General features: G+C 42.5%; 1 protein-coding gene across 2 annotated transcripts in view; it reads right to left on the minus strand.

Annotated features, from left to right (window-relative positions):
* Positions 1 to 597: 597 nt before the first annotated feature.
* CLHC1 (clathrin heavy chain linker domain containing 1) overlaps positions 598 to 26,999 on the minus strand; it is a 52,187-nt gene continuing 25,785 nt past the window's right edge. For both annotated transcript variants that reach the window (XM_063441486.1, XM_063441485.1), the window contains exons 4-12: positions 22,242 to 22,378; positions 20,958 to 21,159; positions 19,451 to 19,566; positions 18,955 to 19,039; positions 15,862 to 15,968; positions 12,116 to 12,290; positions 10,781 to 10,983; positions 9,544 to 9,723; positions 598 to 865 (exon numbers count right to left, since the gene is read on the minus strand). In XM_063441486.1, the coding sequence (XP_063297556.1) occupies positions 669 to 865; positions 9,544 to 9,723; positions 10,781 to 10,983; positions 12,116 to 12,290; positions 15,862 to 15,968; positions 18,955 to 19,039; positions 19,451 to 19,566; positions 20,958 to 21,159; positions 22,242 to 22,378 (1,402 nt within the window). In that variant the 3' untranslated portion in view covers positions 598 to 668. The remainder of the gene's footprint in view (positions 866 to 9,543; positions 9,724 to 10,780; positions 10,984 to 12,115; positions 12,291 to 15,861; positions 15,969 to 18,954; positions 19,040 to 19,450; positions 19,567 to 20,957; positions 21,160 to 22,241; positions 22,379 to 26,999) is intronic.

A 26,999-nucleotide genomic window follows, 5' to 3' on the forward strand; every position in this document is an offset into this window, starting at 1 on the left:
TGAAAAACAAATTAAAATCAGTGGAGTGTTCCTTTAAATGAATAATCACCACAGTAATTGTAAGGAACTACATCTGACATACAGGAAGCTGTGATGACGGCGTTGCTCAAGTAAGTTTAAAGTGATTAAAGGGACACTACAGTCACCAGAACAACTACAGCTGGCTGCCTGTCACAAATCAAAAATGTTTGGTTTGTGCTTCACATACATACATATACGTTTCTGTCAACAGCTCTGTTACACAAAAACTTTGTTTAATACCCAGCTTATTGTAATAGCAGTAGCAGAAAAAGACAGCGCTACGGCTGTAGTGATAAGTGAAACGATGGTTTTAGGTGAAGATGTATTTTATTATAGTCATAAATCCTCCCCTTACACAAGTTTTTAGCAACGCCTGCAACACAACATTTTATCTGGAAACGTATTTGCAATGACACTGGTTAAATACACATATACATGTGATAGTGAGATGAGCTAATACACTGCATGTGCAATGCTATGGCAAAACAAAACAGGGGAATTTGTTAAAAAAAACATTTTTTAATTTTTTTTTTAAAAAGTCGTTTATTTTGCACGATTTCAAAAGCTGATAGTCACTCAGGCAGCAAGCTGGTCTTGTTATAAATCAAAGTGGTGCACAAGCGCCCTCTGCTGGCACTCTGGAAGTATTACATGAAAACATGCTCCATAATTTTTACATCCTCATCCTTGGACGAAATCTCCACAACGCCATCCTGTGACGTGACAATGGATAGAATCTTCTCAGACAACAATCTGTAGTTTTTGTTCAAACATTCTTCGGCAATCTCGACCCAGCCTTCCAGGGTACAGGCTACGTCATTAAGAATAACTTGTTCCAAAGCTCCTGAGAAAGAAAATAAGAATATAATAAAATGTAATAAATCAAGGGATATGTAGTCCATAGCATCTGGAGTACCGGAGGTTGCCTGCACTAATAGTAGCTGCAATACAATAAGCAATCATGTAATGCCACCCTTTCAGTGATAGTATGGAAATCATATAGAATAAATGCAGGTAAGTAGGTATACCAGAGGGGAGCAACATAGGAAACTAACAGGGTTATTCACAAAAGTGAGAATTTAAGACCAAAGTAGCTAAGTTGGAATTATAGCAGGCTTAGAGAATATTTCCAGTTCAGCTATTTATGCCTTGAATTTGAAATTCACCTTCAATTTTCACTTTAGTGGTTAACGGCGCTGTAACATTTATAGTCTCTGGGGTGCAAAACTATACGAGATGTAATCACAGATAGAGAATACATGTAATATCTATTCCACTCCCGAAATCCAGACGGCACAAAACATATTCACCAACTATAGAACAGTCACAATAAATTGTATTCACACTCTGGATTGTTCAAATTTGACACATGCCAGGAACAAAAGCAGTGACCACAGAGATTCTCAATTTTCTAGCACTTGGGTAGAGAGACTATAATAGGGGTATACTTGCTTCCAAATGATGGACATATTTCATTTTTAAAAATGATTATGTTTTCTTTCCTCAAGGTGACCGTGGTAGTTATAAAACATACTGCCAGGTCATAATGAAATGCAAACCAGAAGTAATGTCATTTGTATTTGACTCAGTGGTGTATATTGGGAAATGACTAATTAAGGATTCTCGGAGGATGCTACAACAGAAATAAAATTGATTCTCAGAAAACCTGTAGGCATGAATGTGAGTGGGAATACAGTATACAGGGCTGCCAGCAGAAATTTTGGGGCCCCTGACAAAGCACAAGGTCTGGGCCCCTCCACCCCACCCCCTCCCTCCTGGGCCCGCCCACGCCCTACCTAGTCCGCTGACAATGATGCGGGACTGAATGTGGTGTGTATAGTGTAAGTGAATTAGAATGTGTGTAATGGATGTAGTGTTTGTGTGCATTAGATACTGTTTGTGCAGTGAATGCAGAGTGTGTTAGTGTAGCGGATGCAGTGTGTATAGTGAACGCAGAGTGTGTTTGAGTAGTGGATGTAGTGTGTGTACAGTGATGTAGTGTGTGTTTGTGTAGTGGATGTAGAGTTTGTATGTACTAGATGAAATGTGTTTAGTGGATGCAGTGTCTGTAGTTGATGTAGTGTGTGTATTAGACGCAGTGTCTGTGTATAGTGAATGCAGAGTGTTTCAATTTGTGGTGGATGTAGTGTGTGTACTGTGAATACAGGATGTTTGTGTAGTGGATGCTGTGTGTACAGTTAATGCAGAGTGTGTGTCAGTATAGTGAATCCAGAGTGTGTGCATAGTTTAGTGAATGCAGAGTGTGTGTTAGTGTGTAATGAATGCAGAGTGTGTGTTAGTGTGTAATGCATGCAGAGTGTGTGTTAGTGTGTAATGAATGCAGAGTGTGTGTTAGTGTGTAGTGAATGCAGAGTTTGTCAGTGTAATTAATGTAGTGTGTGTGTTAGTGCAGTGAATGCAGAGTGTTTGTAAATGTGTAGTGAATGCAGAGTGTGTGTTAATGTGTAGTGAATGCAGAGGGTGTTTTAGTGTGTAGCGGATGCAGAGTGTGTGTTAGTGTAGTGAATGCAGAGAGTGTTTGAGTAGTGGATGTAGTGTGTGTACAGTGATGTAGTGTGTGTTTGTGTAGTGGATGTAGTGTTTGTATGTACTAGATGAAATGTGCTTAGTGGATGCAGTGTCTGTAGTGGATGAAGTGTGTGTATTAGACACTGTCTGTGTATAGTGAATGCAGAATGTTTCAATTTGTGGTGGATGTAGTGTGTGTACTGTGAATACAGGATGTTTGTGTAGTGGATGCTGTGTGTACAGTTGATGCAGAGTGTATGTTAGTGTAGTGAATGCAGAGTGTGTGTCAGTATAGTGAATCCAGAGTGTGTGCATAGTTTAGTGAATGCAGAGTGTGTGTTAGTGTGTAATAAATGCAGAGTGTGTGTTAGGGTGTAGTGAATGCAGAGTGTGTCAGTGTAATGAATGTAGTGTGTGTGTAAATTTGTAGTGAATGCAGAGTGTGTGTTAATGTGTAGTGAATGCAGAGAGTGTGTTAATGTGTAGTGAATGCAGAGAGTGTGTTAGTGTAGTGAATGCAGAGAGTGTGTTAGTGTGTAGTGAATGCAGAGAGTGTTTTAGTGTGTAGCGGATGCAGAGTCTGTGTTAGTGTAGTGAATGCAGAGTGTTAATGTGTAGTGAATGCAGAGAGTGTATTAGTGTGTAGCGGATGCAGAGTGTGTGTTAGTGTAGTGAATGCAGAGTGTGTTAGTGTGTAGCGGATGCAGAGTGTGTGTTAGTGTGTAGTGTATGCAGAGTGCATATTGTATTAGTGAATGCAGTGTGTGTATTGTATTAGTGTATGCACTGTGTGTGTTAGTGTATGCAGTGTGTGTTGTATTAGTGTATGCAGTGTGTGTGTTTGTGTATGCGGTGTGTGTTGTATTAGTGTATGCAGTGTGTGTTGTGTCAGTGTATGCAGAGTGTGTTGTGTTAGTGTATGCAGTGTGTGTTGTGTTAGTGTATGCAGTGTGTGTTGTGTTAGTGTATGCAGTGTGTGCTGTGTTAGTCTATGCAGTGTGTGTGTTGTGTCAGTGTATGCAGAGTGTGTGTGTTGTGTCAGTGTATGCAGTGTGTGTGTGTTGTGTCAGTGTATTCAGTGTGTGTGTGTTGTGTCAGTGTATGCAGTGTGTGTGTGTTGTGTTAGTGTATGCAGTGTGTGTGTGTGTTGTGTCGGTGTATGCAGTGTGTGTATGTTGTGTTAGCATATGCAGTGTGTGTGTGTTGTGTTAGTGTATGTAGTGTGTGTGTGTGTTGTGTCAGTGTATGTAGTGTGTGTGTGTGTGTGTTGTGTCAGTGTATGCAGTGTGTGTGTTTTGTCAGTGTATGTAGTGTGTGTGTGTGTTGTGTTAGTGTATATAGTGTGTGTCAGTGTATGTAGTGTGTGTGTGTGTTGTGTCAGTGTATGTAGTGTGTGTGTGTGTTGTGTCAGTGTATGTAGTGTGTGTGTTGTGTCAGTGTATGTAGTGTGTGTGTGTGTTGTGTCAGTGTATGTAGTGTGTGTGTGTTGTGTCAGTGTATGTAGTGTGTGTGTTGTGTCAGTGTATGTAGTGTGTGTGTGTTGTGTCAGTGTATGTAGTGTGTGTGTGTGTGTTATGTCAGTGTATGTAGTGTGTGTGTGTGTGTGTGTTGTGTCCGTGTATGTAGTGTGTCTGTGTGTTGTGTTAGTGTATATAGTGTGTGTCAGTGTATGTAGTGTGTGTGTGTGTGTTGTGTCAGTGTATGTATTGTGTGTGTGTGTTGTGTCAGTGTATGTAGTGTGTGTGTGTGTGTGTGTGTTGTGTCAGTGTATGTAGTGTGTGTGTGTGTGTTGTGTCAGTGTATGTAGTGTGTGTGTGTTGTGTCAGTGTATGTAGTGTGTGTGTGTTGTGTCAGTGTATGTAGTGTGTGTGTGTGTTGTGTCAGTGTATGTAGTGTGTGTGTGTGTTATGTCAGTGTATGTAGTGTGTGTGTGTGTGTGTGTTGTGTCAGTGTATGTAGTGTGTGTGTGTGTGTTGTGTCAGTGTATGTAGTGTGTGTGTGTGTTGTGTCAGTGTATGTAGTGTGTGTGTGTAAATGTCCAATGAGGAGGGGGAGGGGGGGCATTTTAACATTATTTAAAAAATAATAATAATGTAATTAAATTGTTTCTCCCCCCTCCCTGCTTACCTGTGTCTAGGGAGGGGGGAGATTCCATCCCTGGTGGTCCGGTGGCATGGTGGGGCCCCCCGGCTTCCCTGTTACCGCAGAGGGGGCCCAGGCAGCACACAGCTTCTCCTCTTCTCTCCTCCAATAACTCTCGCGAGACCCGCGGAGCGTTGCCATGGCAACCGGGTCTCGCGAGCGTTATTAGCAGGGAGAAGATGAGAAGAAGCAGTGTGCTGCCTGGGCCCCCTCTGCGGTAACAGGGAGCCGGGGGCCCGGGGCTGCACACATAGATAGCGATATTCGCTATCTATGTGTGCAGGGAGGGAAAGTGGGGCCCGAGCAGTCCGGGCCCCCCAGGGCCGCCGGGCCCGTGACAACTGTCACGGTTGTCACCCCCTGATGGCGGCCCTGACAGTATAGAAAATATATATTCTTGCATTATAATGTTACCAGCTATGTATTGATAGAAAAATAGCTCCATTCCTGAACTGTTAATGCATGCAGGCTGTGTCAGTCACAGCCAGGGGAGGTGTGGCTAGGGCAGCATAAACAGAAACAAATGTGATTTAACTCCTAAATGGCAGAGAATTGAGTAGTCAGATTGCAGAGGCATGATATATACACTAAAACTGCTTCATTAAGCTAAAGTTTTTTTTGTGACAATAGTGTCCCTTTAAAAGTTGTTAAAATATTGCTGGAGATTTTTCCAACTCCCAGGGCAATGGAAATTGCTGCTTAGGGAATTGACTACTGAGTATTTTAATTAATCATTGTTACAGGTGTGGAAATGCTTGGCCTCTTGCACATAATTCATGAGTAAAAGAAAGTATTTAATAAAAGTTAAATTCTGGATGCATAATGAAGCTTTTACAAGTGAAATGAAATAAGGAACGCTCCAGGGATCAATTCTCCATTAAAATATATTATTAATTTGTGAAAGGTAATATGTTCCTCAATATGCACTCTAATGGATGAGGCTAATGTGATAAAGCAGCCAAGGTGCTGAAATATTAACAGTATGTCTCATGTTACTGAAATATAAACACTAGAGAAAAAATCTCAGTCACTTGTTTGTTTACAGTCGGGTCAGACAATTTTGGGAGCAGTGCTAGGTTTCACTGTGCATAGAGGAGATGCCTTGCTTCTTTCCCATATAGCAGTGGTGTAATTTAAAAGGATTCATGGGGGTGGGGGGGGGAGTTATAATAGAGATGGCATTATCAATCGTGCAACAATGAGAGAGATTTGGGGAATTAATGTTGTAACAGAGAGAGAGATGGGGTGATACATGGGCTGGCAGTGATAGCTGAGGAAATATATTGTGTAGCAGTGAGAGATTGGGCAATACATGGGGTAGCAGTGAGAGAGATGGGGCAATACATGCGGTAGCAATGAGAGAGATGGGGCAATACATTGGGTAGCAGTGAGAGAGATGGGGCAATACATGGGGTAGCAGTGAGAGAGATAGGGCAATACATTGGGTAGCAGTGAGAGAGATTGGGCAATACATGGGGTAGCAGTGAGAGAGATGGGGCAATACATGCGGTAGCAATGAGAGAGATGGGGCAATACATTGGGTAGCAGTGAGAGAGATGGGGCAATACATGGGGTAGCAGTGAGAGAGATAGGGCAATACATTGGGTAGCAGTGAGAGAGATAGGGCAATACATGGGGTAGCAGTGAGAGAGATAGGGCAATACATTGGGTAGCAGTTAGAGAGACTGGGCAATACATGCGGTAGCAATGAGAGAGATGGGGCAATACATTGGGTAGCAGTGAGAGAGATGGGGCAATACATGCGGTAGCAATGAGAGAGATGGGGCAATACATTGGGTAGCAGTGAGAGAGATGGGGCAATACATGGGGTAGCAGTGAGAGAGATAGGGCAATACATTGGGTAGCAGTGAGAGAGATAGGGCAATACATGGGGTAGCAGTGAGAGAGATAGGGCAATACATTGGGTAGCAGTTAGAGAGACTGGGCAATACATGCGGTAGCAATGAGAGAGATGGGGCAATACATGGGGTAGCAGTGAGAGAGATTGGGCAATACATGGGGTAGCAGTGAGAGAGATGGGGCAATACATGCGGTAGCAATGAGAGAGATGGGGCAATACATTGGGTAGCAATGAGAGAGATGGGGCAATACATGGGGTAGCAGTGAGAGAGATAGGGCAATACATTGGGTAGCAGTTAGAGAGACTGGGCAATACATGCGGTAGCAATGAGAGAGATGGGGCAATACATGGGGTAGCAGTGAGAGAGATGGGGCAATACATGGGGTAGCAGTGAGAGAGATGGGGCAATACATGCGGTAGCAATGAGAGAGATGGGGCAATACATTGGGTAGCAGTGAGAGAGATGGGGCAATACATGGGGTTGCAGTGAGAGAGATGGGGCAATACATGGGGTAGCAGTGAGAGAGATAGGGCAATACATGGGGTAGCAGTGAGAGAGATGGGGCAATACATGGGGTTGCAGTGAGAGAGATGGGGCAATACATGGGGTAGCAGTGAGAGAGATGGGGCAATACATTGGGTAGCAGTGAGAGAGATGGGGCAATACATGGGGTTGCAGTGAGAGAGATGGGGCAATACATTGGGTAGCAGTGAGAGAGATAGGGCAATACATGGGGTAGCAGTGAGAGAGATGGGGCAATACATGGGGTAGCAGTGAGAGATTTGGGGCAATACATGCGGTAGCAGTGTGAGAGATGGGGCAATACATTGGGTAGCAGTGAGAGAGATAGGGCAATACATGGGGTAGCAGTGTGAGAGATGGGGCAATACATTGGGTAGCAGTGACAGAGATAGGGCAATACATTGGGTAGCAGTGAGAGAGATGGGGCAATACATGGGGTTGCAGTGAGAGAGATGGGGCAATACATTGGGTAGCAGTGAGAGAGATAGGGCAATACATTGGGTAGCAGTGTGAGAGATGGGGCAATACATTGGGTAGCAGTGAGAGAGATAGGGCAATACATTGGGTAGCAGTGAGAGAGATGGGGCAATACATGGGGTTGCAGTGAGAGAGATAGGGCAATACATTGGGTAGCAGTGAGAGAGATGGGGCAATACATGGGGTTGCAGTGAGAGAGATGGGGCAATACATTAGGTAGCAGTGAGAGAGTGAGCAATACATTGGGTAGCAGTTAGAGAGACTGGGCAATACATGCGGTAGCAATGAGAGAGATGGGGCAATACATGGGGTAGCAGTGAGAGAGATGGGGCAATACATGGGGTAGCAGTGAGAGAGATGGGGCAATACATGGGGTAGCAGTGAGAGAGATGGGGCAATACATGGGGTAGCAGTGAGAGAGATGGGGCAATACATTGGGTAGCAGTTAGAGAGACTGGGCAATACATGCGGTAGCAATGAGAGAGATGGGGCAATACATTGGGTAGCAGTGAGAGAGATGGGGCAATACATGGGGTAGCAGTGTGAGAGATGGGGCAATACATTGGGTAGCAGTGAGAGAGATAGGGCAATACATTGGGTAGCAGTGAGAGAGATGGGGCAATACATGGGGTTGCAGTGAGAGAGATGGGGCAATACATTGGGTAGCAGTGAGAGAGATAGGGCAATACATTGGGTAGCAGTGTGAGAGATGGGGCAATACATTGGGTAGCAGTGAGAGAGATAGGGCAATACATTGGGTAGCAGTGAGAGAGATGGGGCAATACATGGGGTTGCAGTGAGAGAGATAGGGCAATACATTGGGTAGCAGTGAGAGAGATGGGGCAATACATGGGGTTGCAGTGAGAGAGATGGGGCAATACATTAGGTAGCAGTGAGAGAGTGAGCAATACATTGGGTAGCAGTTAGAGAGACTGGGCAATACATGCGGTAGCAATGAGAGAGATGGGGCAATACATGGGGTAGCAGTGAGAGAGATGGGGCAATACATGGGGTTGCAGTGAGAGAGATGGGGCAATACATGGGGTAGCAGTGAGAGAGATGGGACAATACATTAGGTAGCAGTGAGAGAGTGAGCAATACATTGGGTAGCAGTTAGAGAGACTGGGCAATACATGCGGTAGCAATGAGAGAGATGAGGCAATACATGGGGTAGCAGTGAGAGAGATGGGGCAATACATGGGGTAGCAGTGAGAGAGATGGGGCAATACATGGGGTAGCAGTGAGAGAGATGGAGCAATATATGGGGATGGGGTTGCAGTGAGAGATGGGGCAATACATGGGGTAGCAGTGAGAACAATAGGGCAATACATGGAAGAAGCTTGTAAGAGCACTGGGGCAATATGGGCGGGGGAGGGGAGGGAATGGGGATCAGGGAGGGAATGGGAATAAAAAAGAAGAATGGGGTGCAGGACAATGCAGGGGGCAGACAGACAAATTGACAAGGAGAATGAGAGCCATTACAGAGGAACCGCAGCAAAGAAAGACAGATGGGGCTTTGGATTTAATGGAGACAGGTAAGGAGAAAATAGGAAAGAGGGGGACCATGGAAAGAAAGTAGGTAATCAATTAGAAAGAAGGGAGCAATCAAGGAACAAAGGTAATCAGAGAATGGAAAATATGGGAAAACCATGGAGGAGAAGTGGACTTGAAACATTTGTATGAGGAGCTTCCTCAAAACTTTGTGAATGTTCAAAAGCAGGCGTTAAACTAAGTTGGGAATGTACTTTACACATCCTAATTTAGTAATAACCCCCCCCTCTTCCCTCTTCCCCATGTATATCTCACCAATCACCATGTATAATTATCAGCGATTGAACTTATGAAATGTTTCTAGTATTTATAATATCCCTCCCCACAGTAATCGCACAGCCATTGTCTTTAAATTACTGATTAAACTATGCCTACTCGGATTAGTATAGAAACACACTGCTGGCATGTGGATTGTTTTATATTACACACGGATACATACTTTCTCCACATGTGTGTATGTTTTCTAACAGCTGAAATCCATACTCCTTGTGGTCGGTATAGATCAGAGAAAGCGCAGCCTGTCCGACAGATAACACTGCGGGCTTTCCATTCCATTCTCTGGTCAACCCATGGATCAGCTCCGCCGTAGGACAGTTTTTAAGCAGAAATAAATAGTCATCTGTAAAAAAGATATTAATAATTACATTTAATATACAAATACACATAGAAAGGAAGAAAGAGATTGTGTCTTACTCCCTCCATCAATCTATTTCTATCTATAAATCCACCGTCTATCCATAAGAGTCTCTGTATCTGAATCTATCAATTTGTCTTATTATCTACTCGTATGACATCTAGTAAGTAAATAGTCAGTCTATTATTTATTAGGTACACCATCAGCATGTTAAAATAAAGAGCAAACTGAAAATCAAGCAGCAGCAACTCAAATATGAATGTTTCCTTTTTGACACGTTGCAGAGGTTAAGTTGCAGAGGTGTTTGACAAACATTAGAACAAAGTAGATCTGTGATCTAATTGTGATCTGATTGTTACACTTGTTGGAGTTAGGCAAGGGGAATACAATATATCTGAATCAGCTGACCCATGGGCGTTTCTGATATGTCTGTCTCTAACACAGAAAAAAAATCTATAAATTATAAAATATCACTGAGCGACACTTCTGTGAGTAAAAATGTTGCTAATGAGAGGTCAGAGGTTACTAGTCGTCAGGCTTGTTCAGTACGATAGAAAGTGATGTGAAGGAGGGTATCTCTAAACACATAATGTATCACAGTGTGAAGCAGACACCTTTTAACGGTAGAGGATCATGATCGTTTCCACCAAGGACGGTAAGCAAAAGCTACATATGACACATGGTTATCAAAATCGGACAACCAAAGATTGCAAATCTTCAGGGATTTTACCAAAATTTATAATCTAGTGAGCCAACACAATAATATGCTAGGTCAAAATTAATCTGTTATGCACACGTGTAATTAAAACAAGTGCCCTCCATATGCTAAAACCTTTCTGTAAGAGCCAACTACACAACATTATATAGAAGTAGTTAATAAGCAATCACACAAGAAAATGCTGATAAAATCCTTTACTTCTTTTGTTACCATACAGCCTTTACTGAGTGCTAACATCTAATACAATGGTTTACCATAAATGAACCCTTAACCTGAGGACAAACTGTATTAAATTGCTATTCTTTTTTAGAAATAATGAATTACCCAAAGAGAAGCGTTTGCTTTGATAGGTGTATTCCAGGGCCCCTTGTACCTGGTCCTGCAGACACATACAGAGCGCTGCCTTCCTGACACTCGAGCACTTCCTGTATATTAACTGCACCAAGGCTAGACAGGTGGATTTCTGGAATGGCTCTTTATCCCCGTACTCCTTAATAATATCACCGAGAGCCTCCGAAAACGATATCCTACGAATATATGAAAAAAGATTAGACATGGAGAGAAAAGTACCTTCATCACAGAAAGAAAAATTCCTTACAGAAAAAACAAAACGATAATTACCTTCTATCCTGAGAATAAAGCATATGGGTGCTATGTATAAAAGTGACAGGATTGTTTTTAGTATATCTGCTTTGGTGAGATCTTGTGCTATATTTTGGCACTTTGATTTCAGAATTTAGTTTTTGGTAATATATTTAAAAAGCTACAAATCCTGGCAGGTTTTCTGTGACAGGTGCACATATCTAAAGCACACACATTAATTGCTCATGTGCAAAAAAAACCAAAGGTAAGAATATCTAAAAGCAAGTTTGACATTTTGATGTACATGCTCTGTAGTGCCTTCTGAAACACTACAGAGGGGAGGCAAATCCAATGCCTAGAAGGCAAGAAAAGGCAGGGGGTTTATTTTTATGAAAATAAATAAATGGGAAAGAGGTTTAAATGAAAAATAAAATCTGTTGCACTGTGTGTTTGCCAAACATTAAAAGGACAAGTACCGAAACCCCTCATTTTAATAGACTCAGACAAATGTAACATGCTGTTTGTGAGAAATGACAGTCTTTATATTTGTCAGTGAAAATTCCTCTAGCAGCTGCTATGAGAAGAATTGGATTGGACAGAGATGATCCATTGGCAGGATCTCCGAAGAGTTGGAGTAGCTGCCCGGCGCTGGGTAAAAGGTGAAACATGGAAAATACAGGCACAAAAAAAAGTGCAAAGTGAAAGTCATGAGAATCTTAACATAAGAAAGTGTTAACCCTAAATGCATAACCACAGGAATAGAAGCAAAGAATTAATGTCTATGGATCGATTGAGCAGCCAGCAATGACTGTTTGGTGCACATGTTTGTGTGCCGATTAGTATTGTTACATTTTCATTCTAGGTTTATGTCTATAACAGAGTTTATACAATTGTAACACTACCTCCACCAGATTAGTGTGTGGTTAATAGTGTAACACTGTGTTCTTGTAAAGGGATACTAATCAGTCTATCGACTGCCAAGGCAAGAGTGAGGTTTAGAGACAGGTTTTATTTCCCTGGTATTGTGATCAGACTAATACACATAAAGGTGATCATCATATAAACAGTATGTTTTACCTCTGATGTGTAACCCAGTGAACAACCAGATCAATTTTGTCATAGGACAAAGCACACTTAACTCCTTCCAGTGTGAGGGTTGCATTGACAGGATGCTTTGCCAAATAACTGGTGCCCATAAGGGCTTCGAAGAATAATAACAAAGGGAAAACATGTCCGTCAGTGTCTTCAGCAGCTGTGAAGAGGAAATATAGATAGAACCTTAGTAGGAAACCAGGAATGTTGGAGGGCAAGGCTAGATAAATGCTTGCTTAGTTAATAATAATAGTGAGCTTGGCTTGCTCTAGTCTAGCAGATGGTATCAATGCACTTCGTCATAAGTCACATAATATTACTATTACTCAAAGGATCTTGTACTAATTCATCCTCAGAAAGATGCAAGTCAGAATGAACCCATTAGCAAGACCTCAGCAAGAGATATCTTAACAGCTTAAAGCTATGGTAAATTGTAGAAACTGATCGATTGATAAAGGGATGTAGGTTTAGATGGTGATGATGAAAGTTTTGGACCCAAAACAGCAATGAAAAGGCAGTTAACCATATATTATCATAATCTGTAATTTAATCTAATGAAGCACACACATAGGGCTAATTTCCTTGCTTGTTGTTAAAAAGTAGCTGTTTAGCATCTATAACACCAACAGTTGCTCAGTTTATTGCAGCTACGTAATAGCTGCAAGTTCCCACCGTTTATTTCTGCTTTTAACATCTGCAAGCTATTCATGTCTGCTTCTTATGATGCTGACCATCAGTTAGCATTTATCATTTTGCGAATTGAACAAAAATACATATTTTCCAATTAATTGATAAGGAAATCCACTTAGACACTATGAAAAGGTCATTTTACGCACAGCACTTACCCTGCAATTGTCTGAGCGGTTCACTCAGAAGGGTTTCTTCAGTAATCAGCAAATTGTAATTACAAAATTTTAATGAGAATAGTTACAGCCTGGCAGTTCTAGCCTAAGTTTAGCAATTTGGTATTAAGTACACTACAATTTGCAATACAAATTCCATACACCTGACCTGATAAGCATTAGTACTTAAATGGACACCCTAAGAGTCAAACAACTTTAGCTTCACGTACCAGTTTAAGCTTAACAAAGCCGTTTTGGTGTATAGATCATTCCCCTGTAGATTCACCGCTCAATTCTCTGTCATTGGGGAGTGAAATCACTTTGTTTATGCAGCCACAGCCACACTTCCCCTGCATGTTACTTACACACTTCCTATAAAAAGAGGTCTAATTTTTAAACTTCTCTTATTGCACAGTGTGCTTAATTTAGACATTCTTCTCTCCTGCGCTGTTAATAGACTGCAATGTACCCGTGTAATGGCTGCCCAGTCACTAGTTTTAAAAATTTGGGAGTAATGTCTCCGCCTATTGCATGGCAAGTGTGGGCGTAGGGAGGTTTAATATCTCCCTAATAGTAATATGGGGGTCTTATTAACCCACCACAGGCATTTTTATTTATTTATTTTATTTAAATGTTTGGCCAGCCACCACATATTAACTTTCACACTGGTTTTAACCAGGGCCATCTGGGGCAGCTGCCCCGGGCCCAGTTACTCCTTGGGGTCCCAAAGTAGCTGCCTCGTGGGACCCTTGCTGGTGGGAACACTGGCATCCAAACCCCGTGGACTGCAGCACCTGATGTAATCAGGGGCCCTCAGCCCTTTAAGAGACCCCAGGGAAGCCACCATTCTGTACCCAAAAGGTAAGGAGACAGGAGGGTGGCTAAAATATGATGTAAATTGATTATGTAAATTGATGTGTGTGTACCTGGGTCTGAGTCATTGCATCTGGCTATGTGTGTGTGTGTACATCTGGCTGTGTGTATGTCAATGTGTGTATATCTGGCTGTGTGTGTGTGTGTGTATCTGGCTGTGTGTGTGTGTGTGTTTGTGTGTACCTAGCTGTGTTTGTATCTGTCTGTGTGTGTCAGTGTGTGTATCTGGTTATATGTGTCTGCATGTATGTGTATCTGTATGAATGTATACCTGTGTATGTGTACCTGCGTGTGTGTTTCTGAGTGTGTGTGTGTGTATGTGTGTATATATATATATATATATATATATATATATATGTGTGTGTGTGTGTGTCAGTATATGTAAGTGTGTATTTATGCGTGTGGCAATGCATTCATCCCAGCATTCCAATGCCAACACTGCACACACATGCGCTAACACTGCACACTAATACACCACTGCATGTGTGTCTGTGTTCCTGTGTGTATCTCAGTGTTTGTGTAAGTGTGCATCTGTGTGTATGTGGCAATGCATACATTCGAACGCCAACACTACACACATGTAAACCTGTGTGTCAGTGTGTGTACATATCTGTGACAGTGTGTATCTCTGTGTGTGGATGTGCCAGTGTGTGTATCTGTGTGTGTGCACATCCAAACACACCCCTGCATGCAATTACAAACGTTACATACAAACACACCCCTTTATTAAAACACTAAAATTATATACAAACACCAACTCAATACACAAAAGCACTGCATTTAAAAGCCAATACTACATACAAACACACACCCCTGAATTCAAACGCAAACACTACACACAAGTACACCGCTGCATTCCAATGGTAACAGTACATACAAATACACCCCTACATGCACACATATACTTTATACAAAAACATGCTTACATTCAAATTCACAAACACTGCTCACAAATACAACTCTACAAGAATGGCCAAATGGTAGAACCCAAGCTGGCATAGCATCATGGAAGTTGTACGATAGATGGACATCTATCTTTTCTCCACTTTTGCGCTACAGGGGAGACGCCACAAAAAATTCTTGCACCACAACCCCTCTCTACATTAGTTTTATCAGTAGGTTGGGTGGGGGCTGTGATTTCATGACAGGGAGCTGGGGGTTGGGAGTTGGGGGGGAGGGCAGGGTACAGGAGGCCCAAGCAAATGCTAGCCCAGGGTCCAAAAATATTAAAGACGGCCCTGGTTTTAACTTCCAGAGGGCAAATAAAACTTCAAATTATCAGTTAACTTGCAAGAAAACTAATTAATAATAATTTCTGAATGTGCATTCTGCCAGATCCATTTGGTTCTGATTTTTATCAATATTGGGGCTTTGTGAATCTTCCAAATCCTATACTTCGGATGCGAAAGCACTGATTTTAATCAGGACACTGAATGCATCCGGGTGATTGCAGTATATTTATCAAAGAAATTAATCTTTAAATGAACACTATAACTTTAAGAACACAAACATGTATTCCTGCCGCTAGTGTTCTACTCCCTATTTAAGATTCAGGGCCCTCCTAAATTTTATAAAAATAAAACAACAAAAAAAAACATTTTATTTACCCCTTGTCCAGTGCCAAGACTCACTCTGCCCCCTGTGACGTTATCCAAGAGGCTGCCTCCTCTTTGCCTTCTCGTCCAATCAAATGGTTCTCATAGAGAAGCATTGAGGACAAGAATCACATGGGTGCCAAGTGCCAATGCTTATCCACTGCTTCCCTATAATAAGAATTAGAGGACTTTCAACCTTTACTGTTTTGCTCTGTGCATTGTTTTGTGGGTCTGCCCACAGCTGCAGGCTGATCATTCACTCACCAGGAAGAAAAGCAGTGGCTTATGGGACAAGAAGTTCACCACTAGAATAGTACCAATCGTCACATAGGATGAGCACAACTACTCTCTAAATGAAAGTGAAACAATGGCTGAAGTGGTGTTGGTGTCTACAGTAACAAACAAGAACCTCACAACATACCTTTGAATCTCTCCATAGTTTCCACGTTTCGAAGAATTCCTCTCGGACTGTGTGCTGCGAGGGATGCCGCAGCCTTGTACTGACCGCTTAACAATGAGTCATTAAATCTGTAAGGAAGGGTAAGATAAGACAATATAGGAATTCTTGGTGTCAAAAACTATACAATTATTGCCAAAGGCATTCAGTTTAACAAGTTATCTTGCAGCATTTCAGTGTGTTCTGTGAGCTGGGGATGTACACACTGCAGTCTACAACCCTAGAATTGCATAGTACCTGCCAGCACAGAACAGTCACCGTTAAATGCAGCAGATCTATTCATAACAGATTAATGAACAACATTACTCAATAATAGAGTTTGAACACTAAAGAAGGAAGTCTGGAGAATTCACAAAGTAGTTTCGGGCAATTTTGTCCTAAAAATGTACGATTCCATGTCAGCTCCCAATATTATTATTATTGCCATTTATATAGCGCCAACAGATTCCGTAGCGCTTATAATTTTTGGTTTATCAAATAATTGCCATAGATTGATTGTATATCCTAAAAAGAAAATCATTAAACTTACCCATAATCCAGAGACGGGATAGTCTCCTCACTACAGCCCATTCCTCCTCCAGTTAGATCATTAAACTTGACAATCTGTGTGTGTCCAATCAGATGCTTCTCATAGACAAGCACTGAGACAGGTAGCAGACATGTGGCCATCTCCACGATACTCAAATACAATGCTTTTTTTTTTAGAAGCATTGGTCGCACACAGAATCTCGTTTCAGCATATATTGCAAATTGAAGTCAGACATCATATTCAAGAATTACACGTATTTTACTATGGGAGTCTGTCTTACAGCCATTAGTAGGAGTGGAAACTGCAAAATGTGTAAAAATCTGTTTCTCAGAAATGATCCTGTTTTGATTTGTAAAACTGCAAAATCAGCATCTACTTCCCAAAATAATTTCTGTTTCATGATAAAGTAATTTTGGTGCCTAGACTGTCCCCTTAATGAAAGGGGGGAAAAATACACAGTGTAACTAACTGTAACCGGACTGTAACATTACTGCTAATATTTGTGGGTACCTGTAGTGAGTCTTTGAAATACAAAGGCAAGTGCGTAATAACCTGAGCTGTGCTTTTTTTTTTTTTTTTTAATAAATCTTTCTGGTTCCCAATCTTACCCCAGGTGCTGCAAGGCAAGAACTTATCACAGTAACCCTGGAGACAGAAATCTCCATACTCAAAGAGTAATTTAACAGGCCTTTTATTCTACCAAACCTGCCTACCTACAGTGTGTCTGAGTCATTCTAGCTCCTGGATGTATGAAATGGAATAACTATAGGGTTGCCAGAAATGCATTAGTGACATGTCCCAACATCACAAGGGGCATTTTAGGGCAACATCCACTGTAGCTCAGCCTCTACTAGAATATAAATAGAAAAATGCACCAAAAAAGAACAACATGCACCCACTCTGAAGGGAACCAGGACACTGTATTGCTATCCACCTAAGCCTGAACAGTACGGAACTGAGGGGTGATTTCAAGCAGCAAAAAAGGCAATAAAACAATTATGTATGGTGGTCACTGTTCTGTGTATAACACTCCTGTAAATAAAGTGATTTCGGAATATATAGGGCTCTCGTCAAGGAAAGACTCGATTATGAACCGAGGTTTATGACAAATTTACATTTCAAATTTATGTGACAGGTCTATGAAAAGCTCATGTTTATTAAAATATATTATCAATGACATGCATATTTGTATTTAGCCCAAGGCAAACTAGGCATTTGCCTTGGGGCGGCACTAACCGGGGGTGGTAAAAAAAACACGCCCCCCCAAGCGCTTACTCGGACATCCCCCCGGTGTTCCCCCTGTCATGGGGGGGGGGGGGGTTCCAAAAGCTGGCCTGCTGGCCACCTTATAGACCCCCTGGCGGGCGGCTGTATTGGCATCAGAGACGGCCAGGGAGCTGTGATCTCCCTGCTCTGCTCCGACATCTCTGACATCATTCGGCTCCTGGCATCAGTAGACAGCTCGCGAGGCGCAAGGGAGCAGAGCAGGGAGATTACAGCTCCCTCGTCGTATATGATGCCAATACAGCCGCCCCACGCGACCCCCAACGACAGACCCACGCCAGCTCTCCAGGTAGGAAGGCTGGGTGGAAAATGTTAAATTATAATAATATTAATAATTTGTGAGTGTATGTGTGTGTGTCTGAGTGTATGTGTGTGTCTGTGAGTGTATGTGTGTGTCTGAGTGTATGTGTGTGTGTCTGAGTGTATGTGTGTGTGACTGTGAGTGTAAGTGTGTGTGTCTGTGAGTGACTGTGTCTGTGAGTGAGTGAGCGAGGGTGTGTGTGTATGTCAAATCAGTGAAAGTCTGTTTGTCATTGAGTGTGTATGTGACTATCAGTGTGTGTCTGTCAGTGTTTGTATCTGTCAGTGTGTGTGTGTCTATCAATGAATGAGTGTCAGTGAATGTGTGTGTGTCAAATCAGTGAGTCTGTGTCTGTCAGTGATGTCTGTGCTTCTTGTCATTAAGTGTGTGTGCGTGTGACTGTCAGTCTGTATCTGCCAGTGTGTGCCAGTCGGTGAATGTGTGTGGGTCAATTTAGTGAGTCTGTTTCTGTCAGTGTGTATCTGCCAGTGTGAGTCTGTCAGTGAATGTGTGTGTGTCTGTCAGAGTGTGTGCTTAAAGGGACACTATAGACACCCAGACCACTTCAGCCCATTGAAGTGTTCTGGGTGCAGTGTCCCAGTCCCCTTAACCCTGCAAGTGTAATTATTGCTGTTTCTCAGAAACTGCAATAATTACCTTGAGGGGTTAACTCCACCTCTAGTTTCTGTCTACCACGAGGAAGGCGGGCACTATAGTGCCAGGAAAACAGGTTTGTTTTCGTTGCACTATAGTATCCCTTTAAAGGAGAAGGAAAAAGTGGAGTCTAAAGAGGAAGGGGTGGGTTATTAATCAGGAAGAGGTGCAGCCTTGGCAGAAAGTTGGGGCAAATTTAGATTGGGGGTGGGGGGGGGAGGGTGCCCAGGTTTAGTCATACCTAGGGAGGCACAAAACCAAGATACACCACTGATGACATGCAAATTACCTTTCAACATATTCTAGCAAAGATTTGCCTTCTGAGATTTTCCTGGGATCTGTGTCATCAAATACATTTGCAGGAATCAAGTCATCTGTTGGATAAAAGCTGAAAGTTGAAATCACAATGCCTAGTGAGATTAACTAAACATACAGTGCAGTTCACAATTATTTGGACAGCCACACAGGTTTGGTTCTTTTGTTAATTAACCTCTCCTCATCACACATGGGGTGAGGGTGAGAAACAAGCTAAACCCGACATAGTTTCTGCTGTTAGAAATATATAATAAAAGTTCTATTTTTTTATATTTATTTAAATATTTCTTACATTATTGTTGCTCACAACTTAGGCAGGCAACAAATCCTATTGCCTTACGTGACAATATAAAATCTGTTTTTTTAACTGACCAGAATGGTAACATACTGACCATGTCACTTCGAGACAATAGTTATGTTTGAAAGTTTTTTAAGATTAAAAACGGTTTCTGGAAAATTCTTGACAATACCTTTCAACTGGCTTTCTTTTGCTATTGCTTGTGATAAAGCATCATGGAGAGAAATACTTTTATCAGACCTTGCCCATGACGAAATGGTGTCAGCTGCAACTCTACTTTTCCTGTATCTAGAAATTCAACAAGTCGACAAACAATTTTAAATTATAAATGGCTACAATTTATTTATTACAGTTAGACTACAGTATTCTAGTTACATCTAATATAGAAAATGTTTTATAGGTTTGTATTAAGGCAAAATGGCAAGAAATAAATAATTGTAACAAACACAATAAACCCGAAAAACATTGAATAGGTCATAATGTCCTAAAGGATAATTACATATAACATGATCTGCCTGTTATCTTGACTGATAAATACCAGTATTAAAAAAGGGGTCCAGGCACTCCAATGTCTTCAGGCACCTTTATTACAACATGTGAAACAATGCAACGTTCGACTCCCAATGGCGTCTTTGTCAAGCGAATTGAGTGCGGTTCCTTCTCCATTTTTGCATGTTATCTTGACTGAGTAATGAAGTGAGTATTCACTAATAAATACCTTAATTGGGTGTAAAGACTCCGCAACCGCAATCCAACAGATCAGCAATGAAAATAAAGGCCCAGCACTTGTAATGCAAGCTATCCAATTATTTAAAGCAACAACACACAGATAAACAATGTTTCAGCTTAGCACAAAAGCCCTGTATGAGGCCGAGTCATCTGTCTGTGTGTTCCTGCCTTAAATAATTTTAGAGCTTGCATTAGAAGTGCTGGGCCTTAGTTTCATTACTATCATTCTAACTAAGCATAGTTTCAACCCCAGTGCATTGTGGGTGTCACCATTTCTGCATTATTCTCGGTAAAGTATGGTTTGACTGACGCAGATCACAATTTAATAAATAATATACTTAATAAGGGCAGTGCAAAGACTCTGGACGTCAAGAACCTTGAATATTGAAGGTCTTAAAGAGGAAGAAGAGGCATGCTTTCATTTAAATATAAAAAAAACTGCAGTTTCTCAGAAATGGTAAAGTTTTACTTTCCCAGACAAAAGAGGCTGAATCTATGCACCAAATCACTATATTGACATATATTAGGCATATTAGATTGAATACAACTTTAGCACATATTGTATAATAGCTATGATCACTGCAATTCACCACTTTCTATAAATAATATTTTTCTTTAGATATCTTTGTTTTGTTGTAAGTTGAAACAAAAGCGCTACAGAATCTGTTGGCGCTCTATAAATGGCGATAATTATAATAATAATGTCTGGTTGAGATCACAGGCCATCACAAACATCATGACATCCTAAAATGCTTATGATGTGTCCTCTCGGCTGAAGAGTTGTTTTCGTGCTGCCCAAGAGGGTTCAGTGTTGGCTCCCTTCTTATCAAAGTATCCCTCTGTCTTCTGGACTTAAATTTTTAATGCAATATATTTAGTTGTTGCTTTGAAAACACAGTTGTGAACAGTTATTTTGGATCAGTATACAACAAGACTGTTTAATTATTTACCTATCCATTAATTTATTGTTTATTAACTCTTCTTCATCTCTTTCCTGCACGGCAAGGGTGAGCTTTTCATCCAATTCTTTCTTTATCTGAGTAGGAACATATTTTGTTTTCATGGCATCTTTCAAGGATTGCTTTCTGTCCTCTAGCTGTTTCTGATATTTTGCAAGAGCTTCAAGATCAAGAGATTCTTCTATCGTCATGCCTGTGAGAAAGGAAAAGACCAACCTAAAAAATCTAAAGAAAGGTACAAATACCATATTGGACACATCGACAAAAAGCAAAACAAGCAACACATTTCCCAAAAAGAACATTCAATACAATAGGTCAACTACATGTTCTTGATAGCTGCATCCCGAGAGCTCCAAACCCCCCCCCCCCCCACCACCACCACCACCCACCCCACAACTATTCAGTAAATAAATTGCTAAAATGTATTTGACACATAAGCAAAAGGATCTAAACATTCAGTGTGTAGAGTACATATGACAATGGGCCTTTCACGCACAATACTGCATGGTTCACATTAAATACTAACATGTACCAGAAAATGCTATTTGAATCCCACCTCCAACCATACTTCAAGGACAATGATGTCCAATATTTTATACGCATTATTTAACCAATATAAAAGTGCCTTTTTGTTTTATCGTTGGCAATCCTTCAAATATATATTTATCCTTATCCCCGTATGTGATTCCCCTCCTTTTTTTTCTGTCCTCCAAATCAGTCCCCTCTATATGAGCCTCTCCTTCCCCTCTACATCCGTTTCCGAGCCCTAGCTACCTTCCTATATTTGTTCTAATTGTAAGTTAGTATCCACTCTCAACTGCCTCTATTGTTGTCCTTGTTTTAGCATTTGTGTCAGTAGGCCTTTTCTGCTTTCAATATCAATCCACTTCACACCCACCATACCATTTGCTACCATGTCAGTACCCAAATCGTATCAATCCTGCCAGGGTTAGCCATCGCCTATTTCTCTGTGTCCCAAAGAATATGGAAATAGATTTTAGAATCTGGTGAGCTTGGACTCCAGGCACAATAATGTGTATAATTCTAAGCTGAGAACCATAATTATAATAGGGTTACATTAGATCAGGAGCGGTGATCTAAATCTCTTGCTGTATGGAAGTAACACATGACTTATAATAATAATTTCATAATGGCTGGAGAGCTGCCTGTTGGCTACACCTGTTAGATAACATCCATCAAATATTCAGTTTGATCATTATTTTCATTTAAGGTATGCACTATATTGCAAGAAATGAAACAGAGCCCTGCACATACCTGGGATGGGCTTAGAAGGGTCTATCGTTGCTTCTGGAGGCTCGGACTTCTCTAATTCAGTATATGCCCTCTTCTCATCTTCAAGTTTCTGTATCCGATTTTCAATTTCACGAGAATTATTTTCAATAATCTCTATTCTAGAGGAAATATAGGATATAATGAGAAAAAGAAGTACCCCTGATTTAGGCACAACATTCGTACACAAATGTCAGAAAACACAGAGTCGATGCTTTTCTATGGCAAAAAAGCCTAATGCATGAGCTCTCTGCGCATGAGCATTAGGTTCCCCCTCATTGGCTGACATCGAAGGAGTGTAACCAGGAGCTAAGGGACATCAGCGCTGGAAACATATAAGTACATAAAAAGGTTTTTTTTTAACACTTTCATGGACAGAGGGGAAGAGAGTGAGGGGGAGCACAGGCAGAGGGGCATTTTAGTGTTAGGAATACATAATGTCTTTTCACAAGCCAACTTCCTATTAGAAATGCTCTGAGTATGCACTCTGCTCAGCCACTGGGAGATTTATGCTCTGAGTATGTACTCTGCTCAGCCACTGGGAGATTAATGCTCTGAGTATGTACTCTGCTCAGCCACTGAGAGATTAATGCTCTGAGTATGTACTCTGCTCAGCCACTGAGAGATTAATGCTCTGAGTATGCACCAGTGGCGGATCCAGACCCTGATCTCGGGAGGGGCACTTGTAGATTATTTAAATAAATAATCCAGACACAATAACCACTACAGATCAGTGTAGTGGTTATAGTGCCAATAATGCCAAGACCCCCTCCCAGAGTAAGTAGTCAAACTGTTTAAGAACTGTTTGACAACTTACCTGAGGTCCTCTGGGAAATGGGGCTGTAGTAGGGCAGAGGAGCAGTGGAATGTGTGAGTGGTGCAATGTGTGAGGGGTGCAGTGTGTGTGTGTGTGTGTGTGTGTGTGAGGGGGACAGTGTATTAGCAGTGTGTGTGTGAAGGTTGCAGTGTGTACGTGAGGGCGGCAGTATATGTCAGGGGTGCAGTGTGTGTGTGGATCAGTATGTGTGTGTGACAGTTACAGTGTGTGTGTGTATTGCAGTGTATGTGTGGGGCAATGTATGTGTGTGGGGGCAGTGTGTGTATGTAGGGGCAATGTGTGTGTATGTGTATATGGGGGCAATGTTTTTTATGGGGGGCAGGGGCAATGTGTGTATATGGGGGCAGGGGCAATGTGTGTGTATATGGGGGGCAGGGGCAATGTGTGTATGTATGGGGGGCAGGGGCAATGTGTGTGTGTATGGGGGGCAGGGGCAATGTGTGTGTGTGTGTGTGTGTGTGTGTGTATGGGGGGCAGGGGCAATGTGTGTGTATGGGGGGCAGGGGCAATGTGTGTATGTATGGGGGGCAGGGGCAATGTGTGTGTGTGTGTGTGTATGGGGGGCAGGGGCAATGTGTGTGTGTGTGTGTATGGGGGGCAGGGGCAATGTGTGTGTATGGGGGGCAGGGGCAATGTGTGTGTATGGGGGGCAGGGGCAATGTGTGTGTGTATGGGGGGCAGGGGCAATGTGTGTGTGTGTGTGTATGGGGGGCAGGGGCAATGTGTGTGTATGGGGGGCAGGGGCAATGTGTGTGTGTGTATGGGGGGGCAGGGGCAATGTGTGTGTGTGTATGGGGGGCAGGGGCAATGTGTGTGTGTGATAAGAAGGATTTTTTTTTAATGTGTGTGTGGTTTTTTTTTTTTTTAATTAAATAAATGTTATGTCCCCCCTCCCTTCTTACCTTTACTGGGAGGAGGGGGGACATCTTTCTTTCCCTGGTGGTCCCAGTGGGGAATCCCTGGTGGTCCCAGTGGTAGGAGTGAACTCTAGCCCGCGCTCCAGGGCTAGAGTTCACTCTCGCGAGATTTGGAGTGGTAACCACGGCAACGCTCCAAATCTCGCGAGAGGAGGACCCGGAGGAGCTGCTGGTAACAGCTCCCGGGTCCTCTCTCCCTCCCCTGCCGGTCGGCTGTCAGTAATGTGCCTGCGGACCGGGGAGGGAGATCACTGATCACTGATCTCCCTCCCCGGTCTGCAGGCACATTGCAGGGCTGGCACTTGGGCAATGTCAGCCCTGCATTAGCCGGCAGGGGAGAATCTCGGGGGGGGGCAATTGCCCCGTTGCCCCCCCCCCTGGATCCGCCACTGGTATGCACTCTGCTCAGCCACTGAGAGATTAATGCTCTGAGTATGCACTCTGCTCAGCCACTGAGAGATTAATGCTCTGAGTATGTACTCTGCTCAGCCACTGGGAGATTAATGCTCTGAGTATGTACTCTGCTCAGCCACTGAGAGATTAATGCTCTGAGTATGTACTCTGCTCAGCCACTGAGAGATTAATGCTCTGAGTATGCACTCTGCTCAGCCACTGAGAGATTAATGCTCTGAGTATGTACTCTGCTCAGCCACTGGGAGATTAATGCTCTGAGTATGTACTCTGCTCAGCCACTGAGAGATTAATGCTCTGAGTATGTACTCTGCTCAGCCACTGAGAGATTAATGCTCTGAGTATGCACTCTGCTCAGCCACTGAGAGATTAATGCTCTGAGTATGCACTCTGCTCAGCCACTGAGAGATTAATGCTCTGAGTATGTACTCTGCTCAGCCACTGAGAGATTAATGCTCTGAGTATGTACTCTGCTCAGCCACTGAGAGATTAATGCTCTGAGTATGTACTCTGCTCAGCCACTGAGAGATTAATGCTCTGAGTATGTACTCTGCTCAGCCACTGAGAGATTAATGCTCTGAGTATGTACTCTGCTCAGCCACTGAGAGATTAATGCACTGAGTATGTACTCTGCTCAGCCACTGAGAGATTAATGCTCTGAGTATGTCCTCTGCTCAGTCACTGAGAGATTAATGCTCTGAGTATGCACTCTGCTCAGCCACTGAGAGATTAATGCTCTGAGTATGTACTCTGCTCAGCCACTGAGAGATTAATGCTCTGAGTATGTACTCTGCTCAGCCACTGAGAGATTAATGCTCTGAGTATGTACTCTGCTCAGCCACTGAGAGATTAATGCTCTGAGTATGTACTCTGCTCAGCCACTGAGAGATTAATGCTCTGAGTATGTACTCTGCTCAGCCACTGAGAGATTAATGCTCTGAGTATATACTCTGCTCAGCCACTGGGAGATTAATGCTCTGAGTATGCACTCTGCTCAGCCACTGAGAGATTAATGCTCTGAGTATGTACTCTGCTCAGCCACTGGGAGATTAATGCTCTGAGTATGCACTCTGCTCAGCCACTGAGAGATTAATGCTCTGAGTATACACTCTGCTCAGCCACTGAGAGATTAATGCTCTGAGTATGTACTCTGCTCAGCCACTGAGAGATTAATGCTCTGAGTATGTACTCTGCTCAGCCACTGAGAGATTAATGCTCTGAGTATGTACTCTGCTCAGCCACTGAGAGATTAATGCTCTGAGTATGTACTCTGCTCAGCCACTGAGAGATTAATGCTCTGAGTATGCACTCTGCTCAGCCACTGAGAGATTAATGCTCTGAGTATGCACTCTGCTCAGCCACTGGGAGATTAATGCTCTGAGTATGCACTCTGCTCAGCCACTGAGAGATTAATGCTCTGAGTATGCACTCTGCTCAGCAACTGAGAGATTAATGCTCTGAGTATATACTCTGCTCAGCCACAGAGAGATTAATGCTCTGAGTATGCACTCTGCTCAGTCACTGAGAGATTAATGCTCTGAGTATATACTCTGCTCAGCCACTGAGAGATTAATGCTCTGAGTATGTACTCTGCTCAGCCACTGAGAGATTAATGCTCTGAGTATGCACTCTGCTCAGCCACTGAGAGATTAATGCTCTGAGTATGTACTCTGCTCAGCCACTGAGAGATTAATGCTCTGAGTATGTACTCTGCTCAGCCACTAAGAGATTAATGCTCTGAGTATGTACTCTGCTCAGCCACTGAGAGATTAATGCTCTGAGTATGTACTCTGCTCAGCCACTGGGAGATTAATGCTCTGAGTATGCACTCTGCTCAGCCACTGAGAGATTAATGCTCTGAGTATGTACTCTGCTCAGCCACTGGTAGATTAATGCTCTGAGTATATACTCTGCTCAGCCACTGAGAGATTAATGCTCTGAGTATGTACTCTGCTCAGCCACTGAGAGATTAATGCTCTGAGTATATACTCTGCTCAGCCACTGGGAGATTAATGCTCTGAGTATGCACTCTGCTCAGCCACTGAGAGATTAATGCTCTGAGTATGTACTCTGCTCAGCCACTGGTAGATTAATGCTCTGAGTATATACTCTGCTCAGCCACTGAGAGATTAATGCTCTGAGTATATACTCTGCTCAGCCACTGGGAGATTAATGCTCTGAGTATGTACTCTGCTCAGCCACTGAGAGATTAATGCTCTGAGTATATACTCTGCTCAGCCACTGGGAGATTAATGCTCTGAGTATGCACTCTGCTCAGCCACTGAGAGATTAATGCTCTGAGTATGTACTCTGCTCAGCCACTGGTAGATTAATGCTCTGAGTATATACTCTGCTCAGCCACTGAGAGATTAATGCTCTGAGTATGTACTCTGCTCAGCCACTGAGAGATTAATGCTCTGAGTATATACTCTGCTCAGCCACTGGGAGATTAATGCTCTGAGTATGCACTCTGCTCAGCCACTGAGAGATTAATGCTCTGAGTATGTACTCTGCTCAGCCACTGAGAGATTAATGCTCTGAGTATGTCCTCTGCTCAGTCACTGAGAGATTAATGCT

This window comes from Pelobates fuscus, chromosome 2, assembly GCF_036172605.1.
Source record: "Pelobates fuscus isolate aPelFus1 chromosome 2, aPelFus1.pri, whole genome shotgun sequence".
NCBI lineage: Eukaryota > Metazoa > Chordata > Amphibia > Anura > Pelobatidae > Pelobates > Pelobates fuscus.